Here is a 13,155-nt window from a genome sequence, read left to right as displayed (position 1 = left end):
AGTAAAGACAGATAACAAGCAACCAGAAGCTGTATTAAATCCAGCATCTGGTAGGTCTGCAATCTGACAACAATTTGTAAGAAACTGTTTTAATTTACTCCTTAAGTACAAGGCTTATGATTGGCCAATAATGATCAGCCTGGCAGCTGATTTCATAAACTAATGAAATTCCTTGAAGTTTAATAAATAAGATGCTTGCCTCACATTTCAGAACAGTTCCCAGCAGTTAGTACTACAAATTAAGCATGCTTATGAACTGTGTTCTCGAAAAGGCACAGTGCTGACAAGGATTAACACTAACAAGTGATAATCCCCCAGACTTCTGCAACATCCCAAACAACTAAGTAATTGTTAAAAAATACAAAAAACATTTATTATACTTCACTTGGTACTGTCAATGCAGAAACACTAAAGGCCAATCTTAATACCAAGCAACATTTCGCTTTATGCACAATAAAGAAGGCCAGTCTCTCCCTTTATCCTAAGGATCTGTATCACCACCAAAAGCCAGAACTACAACACTACCTTCTGCATAAGGATAATATTCTAGTAATTAATGTATTCCTTCCAAACTACAAGTCAATCAATCAACAAATAAATACCCCACATATACAGTTTTTTCAAATATATTGATTATGCCATTATAGAAAACTAGAAAATCTGGGACATAACATTGTTCCTTGTATCTTTGTGTTTTTTAAAAAAATCTATTTACATCGATATTAAGCTTGCACATCACCTGAATTATAAACAGAAAATCTTGAGGGAAAAAAAAAAAAAAAAAGGTCATTGGAAAGCCTCTACATTCTTAAAAGGAACCCGGTCTATGAAACAACACTTTCTCCGTAGTTAGAAAAATAGATGTGCTTAAGAACTGAAAAAAAGAAAACAAGAAGCCTTCAGTCTAATGAGATACATAAATTTCAGCCTACAAAAGATCTTTTCTATGGAATAGGAAGCTTAGAAATGACAGTGACTTTAAAACTGCTGTTACAAACATATGTTTAACCACATCATAAGCAGCTCCTTGTTAATTCTACAGTAGGAAAAAGCTGTCCAACTGGAAGCCAGGGAACCCTCCCTTTCCCATTGCTGCGAGCAAAATCAGACTACTATTGTGTGAAGCCTGTTTCAAATATTAAACTATGTATCTCCTAGCTAAAAAATTTTAAAATATTGGCAAATAAAGTTGGTCTGATTTCACAATTAAAATATAAAATTAAGACACACTTTTCTGGCATGTACTAAAGGTCATGCAAAAGTGATATCACATTTTCAAATAAATACACTGCAGCACAACAGAGATCGGGTTATAAAGAGAAGCAGGTTTAAGCTAACGGAAGTACTTTGAAAGTCATGACAAGAAGTACTTAAAGCAAAATCTGTGTTTTGCACAAGAAAATTGGGCATAGCTATTTGACAGATGGATGCTCTGTATCTGATATTGCATATGCAGTACCAACAAGTTTATATTCACCATATGGAGCACAGAGCATATTGGGAACCTACACAAGTGATTCTTTGTGCATTGCAATTAGAGACTCTTAACATAAAGAAGTAATATTTTTTTCCCCAATGTCAGTCAATGCATATTAAAAGACATCTGACAGAAACCATAAAAAATAATAATAATAAAAAAAAAATCAAGAAAGTAGCTTGCTCTCTTTTGTTTCCAATTTTCTTCTGGAAAATTATTTCATCAAGAAGTGGCTGACAACACTATCACGTTCAGAAAAGGTTAGCTACTATGACTTTGCTTATTCAGATGCGAGTGAAAGTCTGGAAGTTAGTCCAGCTGAGCTTCCCATCTGCAATCCCTATATACCTTTGATTCTTAATGAGAAACTTCAGTAGACCAGTCTCAGAAGTTATTTCTTTCCCACTGAAAACTGAAACTTGCTCTTAAATTTACCCTGCCATAGAGGAGACCTCTTGCTCAACTGGAAAGCAGAAATAAGTGAACTTCCCACTGTTCGGTAGAAAAAGTTCTTGATGGTGGGTTTTACCTCTGCTGGCTTGCCAACACCAACGATAATCAACTTGCCGTCCTCCAAGCCAACAAGGATGTGGCTGTACTCTTTGGTGACAGAAATGCAATGAATTGGCAGCCGCATGGCTAAGGGGGAGATGCTCAGACTCAGGCTGAAATGAACAAAAAACACAGAGAAAGCACATCATGTATTTGTTTGCACATACTCCAAAGAATCACACTGCATTTGAAATTGCTGTCCACAGGTTGCACTATAAAACATAGTTTCTCAACGATCCAGTTTACAATTTCAATTATTGTAAACTCCTTACAATAATTTACAATAATTTCAATTATTGTAAACTCCTAAGGAATGACCTACCTTACTGATGGGTAAGTCAGTAAATAAAGACATTTTCACTGAAGAACAGTAACATTAGTCCCACAACTGCCTACATGACAAAGATCCCTCCTATTCTGAGGAGCAATGGAGCTCTACAGAGCGTAGCAGTAAGTGGAGTTTAAAACTCAGTGCAGAACTGCATGAGGCTTGATCCTGCAGTTGCTCATCTCCCAGTGACTAGTCAAACATGGGGACAATCACAGCTTCCAGATGTTAGACACAGCTATTCCTAAATTCTGTCAGTTCTAGGTGTATAATTGGGATAAATGCCTGGGAATAAAGAGGTCTAGTACACCTCTTATTTTTCTTTTCTGCCTTAGTTCCCCCCTGAAAGAGTTTTTTCAGGAACACAGAAAAAAGTGCTACCACCGACAGCATCAAGCAAAGTCCACGTTACACAGCCATTTCTCAATGAGCCGTCATATTTGCATCTCAATAAACAAACTGATGGTGGTACATTACCTGTAGAGATCCCGTATGGAAAGAAATCCCTGTAAGCTGCCCATCACGATATACTCGCCAGTCACACACATATCTGACACTTCCTCCTTCAGAGTCTCAGAACCCAGATATTTTCCATTGACAGAATAGAGATGTAACGCATTCTTATCCTGAACAGATCAAAAATAAATCTGTCACAAAGGACTGACTGGATTAAGAGTGTATTATTTGTATCTTTAGCTCAGTAACAGGAGCTAACTTGGGCAATAACCCACAGGTAATATTGCTGACAACAGTTTCCTTGTTGAATGATACAAGACTACTGAGCCTATATGCAATGTGTATGCATACCAGGTCCTGTATGGAAATTTTTGAAGTTTTTTCTTGTTACCTCTTGATGTAACATGGTGTACCTATCCATCTAATCAATTCCAAATTTTCTGGAAACAACCATGGATTAATAGACAGGTCCCTATTTTATAAGGATTTTCGTTAAGCAAGAAGAAAGGAAGAAGGCATTCTCTTCTTCAGCCCTGCTGCCACCCTCCCTCCTCCCCACCCTAAATTGAAAAGCAGAAGGAAATAGGTATATTTCCACAGAGCTAGATCTAGAATAATCTTCTGGACAATGCAATGAATTCTTGACAGATCAAAGATGCAGCTAACACAACCATCTTAAGTTCCTACAGACTGACAATACCTTGGTCTCTTCCGTCCCCATCTTCCCAATGCAGCTAGCATGCCTACATCCAATAAATTTGTCTTCAAAGAAACTTCCCATGCTCATGGAAATCATAACAGCTCTACCCTTACTAAAGCAACTACACAGCTACTCAATAGACAGAATAAGTTACCCTGTGAACCTTATAGCTTTCTCTCCAATCCAAAGCTAAGAAACATCAATGTAGTCACTGGGCATCTTGCACCCAGAACTTACTGCTCCCCTTATAAGCCTCTGCTTCTGTGCACAGTGGAACTTGTTTACCCTAGTTTTCCACTTCAAAGCAGCTCGCCCAGGAATATTCATTAGCACATGCTTGGGCATCCTCCTTGCAGGTGTTTGGAGATTTTCATGAAACTTACAGAAGCACAGTATGTCTGTGATTTATCTTTTAATCAAATTTCAATCAAATTGGCTAGCAAAATAGAAAAATAAGGAAACGGACACAGCATGCTCAAAAAGTGTCGTTACTTTAGGAAATAAGGATAGAGTTAGGTACATTTATGATTAAAGTTTTCAGCAAAAGAAACAGAGGTATTCCATGAACTTAAGTACCTTAAGAGTAGTCTTTCCTTCTATGCTGGTGTGGACAACTATATGGCCTTCCCAGGACACAGCCAGATTGGGAACAGTCAGCAGGAGAGAACTCTCACAAGGTGGTCGCAAAGTCCTCACGTACTGACCTTTCCGAATAGTGCGGACAATTACAGTCCCATCCTGCAGCAACCAAATTTAGGTAAGTTGTTACTCAGTGGTTAAGTTACTGCAACGCACAGAAGGAGTATTTAAATACAGAGGGAGTATTTCAAAAGCACTTAAATCCTTAACTAAAGATGAAGACTCCTGAGCATTAGGAACTGTACACAAAGAAGCCTTCCCCTCAAGGCCATGTACTATAGGCATATGAAAAAAAACAAACGCAAACAGGGCAAGAGTGGAAGGATAGGCAGCAAATCGTATTTCATAGGTCACATTTATGACTGCAGAGTCAGAAACCTGCCAGTGTAGTACAGTAAGGTAGCGCATGGGTAAGCTGCACAGAACCTTCAAGGTTAAGGAAGAAACTGTCACAGAATTGTTTTCATGAGAAGCTTAAGATCTCCAAATAAGTCCACACACATTAAAGCTCATCTGTGCAGAATAATACAACATGGTAGCTGAGGCCTATGCTGTGCACAGTAGTTTGAGACAGCCTGATTTAAGCAGGCAGAAAGGAAGATGGCACAAATCTTCCTGATGAGCAAGGCTGAAGAAAAAAATAATCATTAAATAGTCACATCTTTTGTATTATTCTTAATCAACTTCAAATATGCTCTATGGTTTGAGTAGAGAAGAGGCAAAGAAGGGGAAAATATGAGGGTGCTTACCCTGGATCCTGACACTGCCATATCCAGCTCAGTGCTGATGCCAACACTTGAAACTTCATCAGTATGCCCGTAAAGGATCTGTAATGGCTTAGGTGCCAGGCCTACAGGCACTCCTCCCTGAGAGTAACAAAAAGTGCAATGACACATTCTCTTGCAGCTGAAGGACAAACAAAAAATAAATTTCTGGTATCTTCAGTATCAGTTGTGTGATATGTATATTTGACATAGGCCAAAACCAAAGGCATAACTCACCCATTCCAATTTATTGCCTATTATGTCAGCAGCCCTATTTACTGAAATCACAAGAATGAATGAGCATACAGTTACTATGTGAATGTGAAAAACAGAGTTACTTAGCTGACTTGTTTCTATCCCTTCAGATGTCCAGTTCTGCAAGAAGCACAGTGAGTCCTAACAGGAGTTGTTCACCCACCCATTCACTCACTTTTTCTTCACCTGTGTATCTGGGCTTGTTCAGTTCTTACAGTTTACCCTGGGGTTATGCACTATCTTCACAGCCAAGCTTAAAGAAGCTGAAAGCTATTTTGCTTAAAATTATAGCAAATCTCTTCCATTTTCTAAGGAAATAATCCTTCTCAGTGAGTACCAGTATTTTCTAAGGAAATAATCCTTCTCAGTGAGTACCAGTAGTATGATATGCAAAGGAAATCCTGCAATAATGCTCATTAAAAATAGTCATTTTCCCACATGACTGCAGGGTATCAAAATTATTTACTACTTTTGTTCCAGTGAGTGTACTGTCAGCATATCTGGACTTATTCCCAAACCAGTTCTAAGGCAAGACCTGTGCTTAGAGAGAAAGTACAGTAAATAGCTCTGCAGGGGACTCTTTATTCTCATTTCTGTGATAGAAATTTGACTGCCAACCAAGCCTTAAAAGCCTGAAGCATGCAGGAAGGCAGAGTAAGTGTCAAAATACAGAGCTGAGAAAGAGGGTGACAATGCAGAGCAGATAAGAAGACCAGAAGTGACAGTATGCAGTCCGTTGCTGCCACTTTGTAAAGACCAAGATAAAACTCTCACAAGAAGAATTTACAATACATACAACATCAAAAATATATCCATTATATAAAAAAATACATTAAAAATCTTAACAAAAAGCAATTCTACACAAAGATAATCTCCAGAGGATGACTTATTTAACTCACACTGAAAAGATAAATAAACCAAAAAATTTCCAACATTTATCCTCCCTTGAGACAAAAAAAAAATAAATACTGTTGTGAGCACTAAGGTCTCACCTTTTTGACCAGGTACCATTGGTACAACATACTTCTTGGAAAAAATTATAAACACTCCCACCATAATGACAAATTCCACAAAAGCACATGCAGTTATGCACCACTGTACTGGTTTAATGCGCTGACTTTAGTTCAATCATAAGAATAAGGTGACCTGACCAAATGTACTGTCCACAACATGACAGTTCCCCCCTACAGTTAATCCTACTTGTATATCTGTAATGCAGCAATCAGAAACAAACATTTAAAATGCGTAACAATGGAAATAACCTCACATTTTGAGTGTAAGTAGATACATACATCACACAACCACTTTCATTGTGTGAAAGCACAAGACCAATATCAAAGAATTCTGAAATGCCAGCATAAATCCAGGTAACAGACTAGAGTTATCTTTACTAACTCCTAGTGTAGTCATCAGTACTTCCCACAGAGGAAACGCAATGCTAAAATGCAAGTACTGGAGTGAACAGCAGCCTAGAAAGATAAACATTGTTCTGACTGATTCTGGTAGTACTAAGTAGTGTCTCTCTTCTTCCATGCTCCCCTCTGTACAATGGGCGATAATATTTGCCTATCCTGAAAATATCTGTGAAATCTTTAAGAGTGCCTCTAAAATAATGTACTTCAGCTATATAGTAACTAAGGTGGATAGTGAGTATTTCAAAAATAGAAGACAATAGGAGTAACAAAATTACTAAGCTAATCAATTTTAGTGGACTATCTTCCCTGCAAACCTGAAGGAAAGGAAATCAATAAACCATCATAGCGAAACAGAAGCACAAAAAAGCATTCAGAAACTGCTTCTCAGAGTATGCTTAAATAACCTACCTGCTGAACTATTTGCCATATCATACAGGTAGTATCTCTGGAGCCTGAAATCAAATGAATTCCACAGTAGTCTATTGCCAAGCAGGTCACAATATCTAGATAAAGGAAACAAAACACATGGATATTTAAGACTGATTTCCCATACAGTGACAACGTGCACGCAGTATGTCAACAACATATCCTGATCTGCAGTCAGCATAAAATGTTTCACTTTGATAAGAGCTGATGAGACTGTATTAAACAATGAAGTCATTGTACAGCCAGGTGTACCCACCTGACTTAATTAGCTTTGCTACCCAACATCAGCAGTCAAGCCTTACTTTGAAACTACATTAAACCATCACTACAATGACTAAAAAGCAATGCTCAAGTATTTATATATAACCATGGTTGAAGTATTCTTCTGTTCTTAGGCTGCCATTCTTTATAACTGATACGCTTGTCTGCCCAAGTTCACTGGCTATAATTCTTTCCCAAAAGATCAAACATCAAGGTACAATACATTAAACCTTTCATTTCACAATATAAAGAGTTACTAACCCATGTGCCTGATGTGCTGTCCAATCAGCTTGCCTTTTGTAAGAGATGTCACTCTGATGCTATTGTCCCAGTGTCCTCCACTAAAGAGCAGTTTTGCATCATGGGATACTGCAAACAACTTAGAAGTGATCTCCAGCCCTGGTGCAAAAGGACCGCTCATGTTGCGTTGTGTTCTGTAAGCAAATGATGAGCAGTTAAAAGTAATGTACTTTGCACTTCCCGTATCCTTCAAAATGAGTAAGAAACCCCATCTATAGAAGAGGCTCTATCTAAAAAAAAAATTAAAAATAAATAAATAAATAAATAAAAAATCGGTGAAATTTTGGCCCCCGATATCCATGGTAAAACTCTCACTGCCATCAGCAAGTGGAAGTAAGATTTCACCTTAGATCTTTTCAGTCTTTTATGCAATTTGATTCTGGATAATTCATGTCCCTACTAAGTATTAACATTAGGAAAAAAAAAAAAAAGGAATCTTCTAAAAACCAGAGAAAGAAAACCACCACATATACCTGCACTGTAGTATAAGAAAGTAGGAAGGCTGCCCATCATAGAGTCCAAGATAAATTTTTATGATTCATAATTAGAAAAAAACTACAGAAATAGCTCTAAGAATGAAGAACCCTGAAATGACACTTACATAACTCTTTACTAAAACAGTATTACAGATTCGAGGTAATATTAATGAACATCAGAAGATGGATTCAATGAAAACAGTACAATCCACTGATTGGAGACCAATTACTGTATTTTATTACTGTTGATGCATTCATCTGCACCTCTCCTCATCATTTGCTTACTTTGGGTTTGTCACTGTGGTATCTCTGATGAATGTAAAATAGTTGGAGATATTTTTATCATAAGGTAGCCAACCATGAGTTCCAATAATGCAGTTTAGACTTGCCGTTACCTAAAAAATTTGATAGGAAAAAAAAAAAAAAAGTCAGTGAAACCCAGAGGCATATTTTCTGCTTTCCTTTGATGGTAATGGAGCTTGCTTAAAATCCAATGTAGGCTTCTTGAGAATTTAGCACAAAGAAGAAAGCACACACACCCTACCCTCACAAATTTAAAAATAAGAAATCATCCAGCTCAGATGAGTTAATCCACGTGGTACATACTACCAAGTTAGAATAGTGTATGTTCTAGATGGGTCAGAGAAGTTGGGGGGCGGGGGTATGGATGGAACAGAAAAACCAAACAAACCAACCAACCCAAAAAAAGCTCAGCCAATCAACCCCTCTCAAACATTTCATTACAATTCAGTCATTTAGTTTAAGCTGCTTCTTTCATTCTTTGAAATAGTAAGCATTAATCATTAACAAATTAACACAGGAAGTTTCAAAAAAATTGTACTACAGTTCTGTTGCTGAGAAAGTAAGAAAGGAATCTAAATATTCAAGGTTATTTTCATCAGATATTTATGAAAAACACAATGAGAATATTAGATGTGTTCAAATTCCAAATGACATATACACATACCACATTAAGCCAGGACAATAAGTTTGACCTACAAAATAGGAATATTGGAAAAGAATAGTCTTTCCTGCAAAACACAGGTATTATTGCACGGGGACCAGTATGCAGACCATACATACAGAGGTACATACAAAAACACTCTCCTCCTTTCACCATTTGGCCATCTGTCATCGTACCAGCACCTGTATTAGTCAGTGCAAAAGTTAATTTTAGGAACAGCGCAGGCCTTTGTAGTGTGTGTACGCTACATATTGTATAGCTTAATATATGGGTTGGAAAGTAATGATAAACATAATGATGCCATTAATAACTTAATCCTGTCACTTTAAAGCTGGGCTGCATTGCACTAGGAAATTTATTGCTACTATGGAAATGGATCAAGTGGGCAACTTAAAATACACCTCACTACAACTTACACTCATGTCTCATCAGCTCTTAAATGCCATTCAACAAATCAGCCTGTCTTCAGAAGACAAATATTTAACTTGTAGCTGACATTCATTATAGGTTAAAGGAATATATTTGAAAAGGAACAGTTAAGAAGTGTTTCTCTAGGAGCTGTATGAAAAAAAAAATACAGCTATTTGACTGTCTGCAGTCTAAGAATAGTATTGACACATGCAACTCACCAAGATCTCTGGGCTTCCCTGAGAAATAAAGGAACGTGACTGATTCCTGGGGACAACAGCTTTGACGATGGGCACACCATCACTGATTCCCTAAGAGAAAGGACATGGGTTTGGTCTGATTATATCCGAGAGATAAAGGACAAATCTAGAACCTGTAAAGAGTAAGGCCCAACACCTCTGGAATCAATGTCAGACCTGTACAATACTCAAGGGGCTGGTACACACATATACAGTTCACACAGGTATGCTTTGTCAGAAACACCAGAAGTGAAACCCTGGCTCTTCAGTGAGCCTTCAGATACCACCAGTGATGCTCTTAGCTTTCTTGGTGCGGTAGCTAACTTAATACTCAAACAAGACTCCCCCCCCCCCCCCAGGTGGACAGCGGATATAAATTTATGGGGCTCAACCTCTATGAAGCTAACTAAAGAAACAGACCTCACTTTATACACGTTTCATTTTAAAATATTTTCTTTAAATAGGAAGCAAGCTTATTTTCATCTACGTTGTGACCTTTTGTTTCAAGTACATCAGAAGCTTCAGATTAGACTTTAAACAATTTCAAGTAACACATCTACCTCTATGAAGAATGACTTCAGTTCAGTGAGGTGTTGGAAGAGATTCAGAGTAGAGGTATCACTTTTAGTTAGTCTTTGCACTACCTCTTCTGCTGACAGCCTTTGCGGATGGGGCTCCTAGAAGACAATATTTGAAGGAATATCAAATTAGACAAATTTATCAATTTGTTCAAGTCACATAAGATACGCAGAATCTTATTGGCAATCTACAGGAAAACAGACTCATAAGCACCTAATTTCCCTTCTTAAAGTAAATGAATTCATTTTGAACATGGTATGCTAAATTTCCACAGTGTGACTTTTACCAATGGTAACATGGCAAAGACTTAACATTCCTAAAATTACAAACTGTTATCTTACAAACCATTATTTTCCCATTTTTTCACAGGTTCTTTGTAATTCAGTTGGATTTAACCACAAAAGTCTGATTGAAAGGAAACAAAGAGTATTACCTTTAACAGCTGACAGGGAGTTTGCCCAAAATTGTTTATCATCCCCTCTAAAGCTTTCCTTTCTTTCTCATCTGTTAAAGCATCCAAATCCACAGCCCCTGGATCACAAGCAGAATGATGAAGGGCAGAAAAAAGGAAAAAGAACATAATCCAAACAATTTATTGAGAACCAGTATGGTCAACAAACGTTGCAAAACTTTAATTGCAGCATTATCACCCTTTACCCCAGAAAAATCTCCAAACAATGCCTCCATATAAAATACAATCTGAAAACTCCACTCTGCACATGGAATTTTAAGTGTATGTGTAAAGGCAAGAATTGCAGGCTTTTGTCTTATCAAATGAATTTAATATACTTCATGCATGCAATCAGTTACACACAAAAGCCACCCAAAATTCACCTTTGGAATTAACAGACTAACATTTGTCTTCAATATTTGTTGTTTTTAAGCAACTTGCCTTTACTCCTAAACCACAAGAAACCTCTTCCCATAAATGCTTTTAAACAAGAAAATGAGAAACTAACAAAAACCCCCAAGCATTTTGAGATATAAAATACAAGCAAATGGAACGCACCCCCCCCCCCTTTAGAAAAAACTTTATTAACATTTTAGGTTCACAACTTCTGATCAAAGCATTAAATATTCTAGTTATTTGATGATATATTACAAGTTATGTTGCCATATTTCATCTACAATTCTCTTGCCTTACCCTATGCTACTGTATGGCATACTCACAAATCAAGTGTTTTCTGTCTAATACTGAAACCCCACAAGTCTGATGACAATGACAAGAGAGCATACTTCTTTTTACCTTCATAAGTACAGTAATAGAACACATTGAGTGCCTCCACTGCAGCTGGTCCCCTCTGCTTGTAGCCAAAAATCAAATCTATCCATTCATGAAGATGAGCAGAAACATACTCAGATTCCTAGAAGGAAAAAATGCTCTTGTAATAATAAGAAAAGTATCACTCTCTTCTTGAAGTATTTACTATTTTCTGTGAAAGACATTTAATTCATAAACTAAGAGTATCCACAAACTAGGTATACACCAACGTGTAGGGCAGAAGCATAAAAACATCCATTTTTGTTAAAGGCAGTAACCTGCCAGGTAAGAGGGAAAATTAATACAGTGAAGCATCACACCTAGACTATTGAAATGCAACTGCGCAAGGGAAGGTAAGCTGGTAGTTCCCTAGTACCCTACAGAATAATCTATAAAGTGCAAGGGCAGCCTTATCACCTAAACCCACCTAATTCTGCATTTTATCTCCTAGGGCAACAAACTCCCAAATGATCAGTATCTTGAGGCTCTTTCCTTTTTTCTTTTGAGCATTTTATTGGCATGCACAGGGCTTTTAACTGAAAGTTCTAATGGTCCTTGTAATGTCAAATGTAACTACAACTCTACTTCGAATGTAGTCCCAGTATTTTACACTTAAGTCACAGTGACAATGTGTAGGTGTACTTTCTTTATAATTACTTCACACATATAAACATCACCTTACCAGAGCCTTCCTGTGTTTATAAATGAAGTCTTCTGGGGAGTGGGCCCATTTGGGGAGAACAACATCATTTACCACCTCTTTGGACATTTGAAGCTGACCTAAGTTAAAACCTAGTGAATAATTTGGAGAATTTTAAGAGTTACTACAAAATATTTCAGATATCTTGATTTCTCAGTAAAGATTAAATAGCGTTATTTTCTCAATGCAAGGGAAGGCTATTGAAAATTTTTTAATGTAAATCTCCAATAACCCTACCACTGACACCAGAGGCTAAGTTCTGCTCTAAATCTTTAAAATGTTAAATGATACAGGATAACAATTGTCCAAAGCACATAAATGACTTCGAAGCTGAAGTACCAACCTTAAAAGTAGCGTTAATCATGTACACATCTATCTGTAAACATATCTGCATTTGCTTTGTTTTACCAGGATTAAGAGTCAAAAACATTTCAATGAGGTTATTCATAAGAATGAAGTTACTTGTAGGTTTAAATGATTGTAAAATCAAGGCTTCCAAGAAGTCTTAAATCCCACCAGCTTTCATTAGAACAACTCTAAATACTTAAATGACTTTCAAAAGCATGATTTAGTTGTTTCCGGTTTTTATAACTTAGAAGTCTAATAGCCTGTAGCTAGCAGCACAAACATACAAATCCATTTTTAAATTGTCTAAGAGGTAGAGAAACAATTCCCTGTGCAATAAATGCGAGTTAAAAATGGCTAGGAGTCTCATATCAGAATGCAGGAGGCTATCTTTTCAGTCAGGATTTTTTTTTTTTTTTTTCTTCTTCTTCTGATGGGTAACGAAACCATGAAACCTTACATGGCTCTGAAATGAGGTGACTTAACACTGCATTGTAAGATAACGGTAACAATCAGAAAATATGCTGGTTGCCTAGAACAAATAAAAGACCTCCCATGTTTGAAGATGTCCAAACTATATCACCCAATGAACCCAGTAAAAAGAATACTA

The 13,155-nt window shown here is 37.1% G+C and overlaps 2 protein-coding genes across 3 annotated transcripts in view; one reads left to right on the top strand and one right to left on the bottom strand.

The window, feature by feature from the left end:
* NBEAL1 (neurobeachin like 1) overlaps window positions 1-13,155 on the bottom strand; it is an 86,625-nt gene that overhangs the window by 825 nt on the left and 72,645 nt on the right. For both annotated transcript variants that reach the window (XM_082483817.1, XM_082483818.1), the window contains 12 exons: window positions 12,183-12,292; window positions 11,486-11,603; window positions 10,673-10,770; window positions 10,221-10,337; window positions 9,643-9,732; window positions 8,335-8,444; window positions 7,535-7,707; window positions 6,995-7,089; window positions 4,902-5,018; window positions 4,090-4,251; window positions 2,835-2,983; window positions 2,007-2,142 (listed from right to left, as the gene is read on the bottom strand). In XM_082483817.1, coding sequence (XP_082339943.1) covers window positions 2,007-2,142; window positions 2,835-2,983; window positions 4,090-4,251; window positions 4,902-5,018; window positions 6,995-7,089; window positions 7,535-7,707; window positions 8,335-8,444; window positions 9,643-9,732; window positions 10,221-10,337; window positions 10,673-10,770; window positions 11,486-11,603; window positions 12,183-12,292 — 1,475 coding nt within the window. The remainder of the gene's footprint in view (window positions 1-2,006; window positions 2,143-2,834; window positions 2,984-4,089; window positions 4,252-4,901; window positions 5,019-6,994; window positions 7,090-7,534; window positions 7,708-8,334; window positions 8,445-9,642; window positions 9,733-10,220; window positions 10,338-10,672; window positions 10,771-11,485; window positions 11,604-12,182; window positions 12,293-13,155) is intronic.
* The window catches only part of LOC309672334 (alpha-aspartyl dipeptidase-like), a 29,399-nt gene that overhangs the window by 14,505 nt on the left and 1,739 nt on the right, over window positions 1-13,155 (top strand). The gene's annotated exons all lie outside the window — the stretch shown is intronic.

Source organism: Vanellus vanellus, assembly GCF_965231255.1.
Source record: "Vanellus vanellus genome assembly, chromosome: 5".
Classification (NCBI taxonomy): Eukaryota; Metazoa; Chordata; class Aves; order Charadriiformes; family Charadriidae; genus Vanellus; species Vanellus vanellus.
The sequence above is the reverse complement of the archived record's forward strand: the minus strand, read 5'-3'. Positions and strand labels throughout refer to the sequence as shown.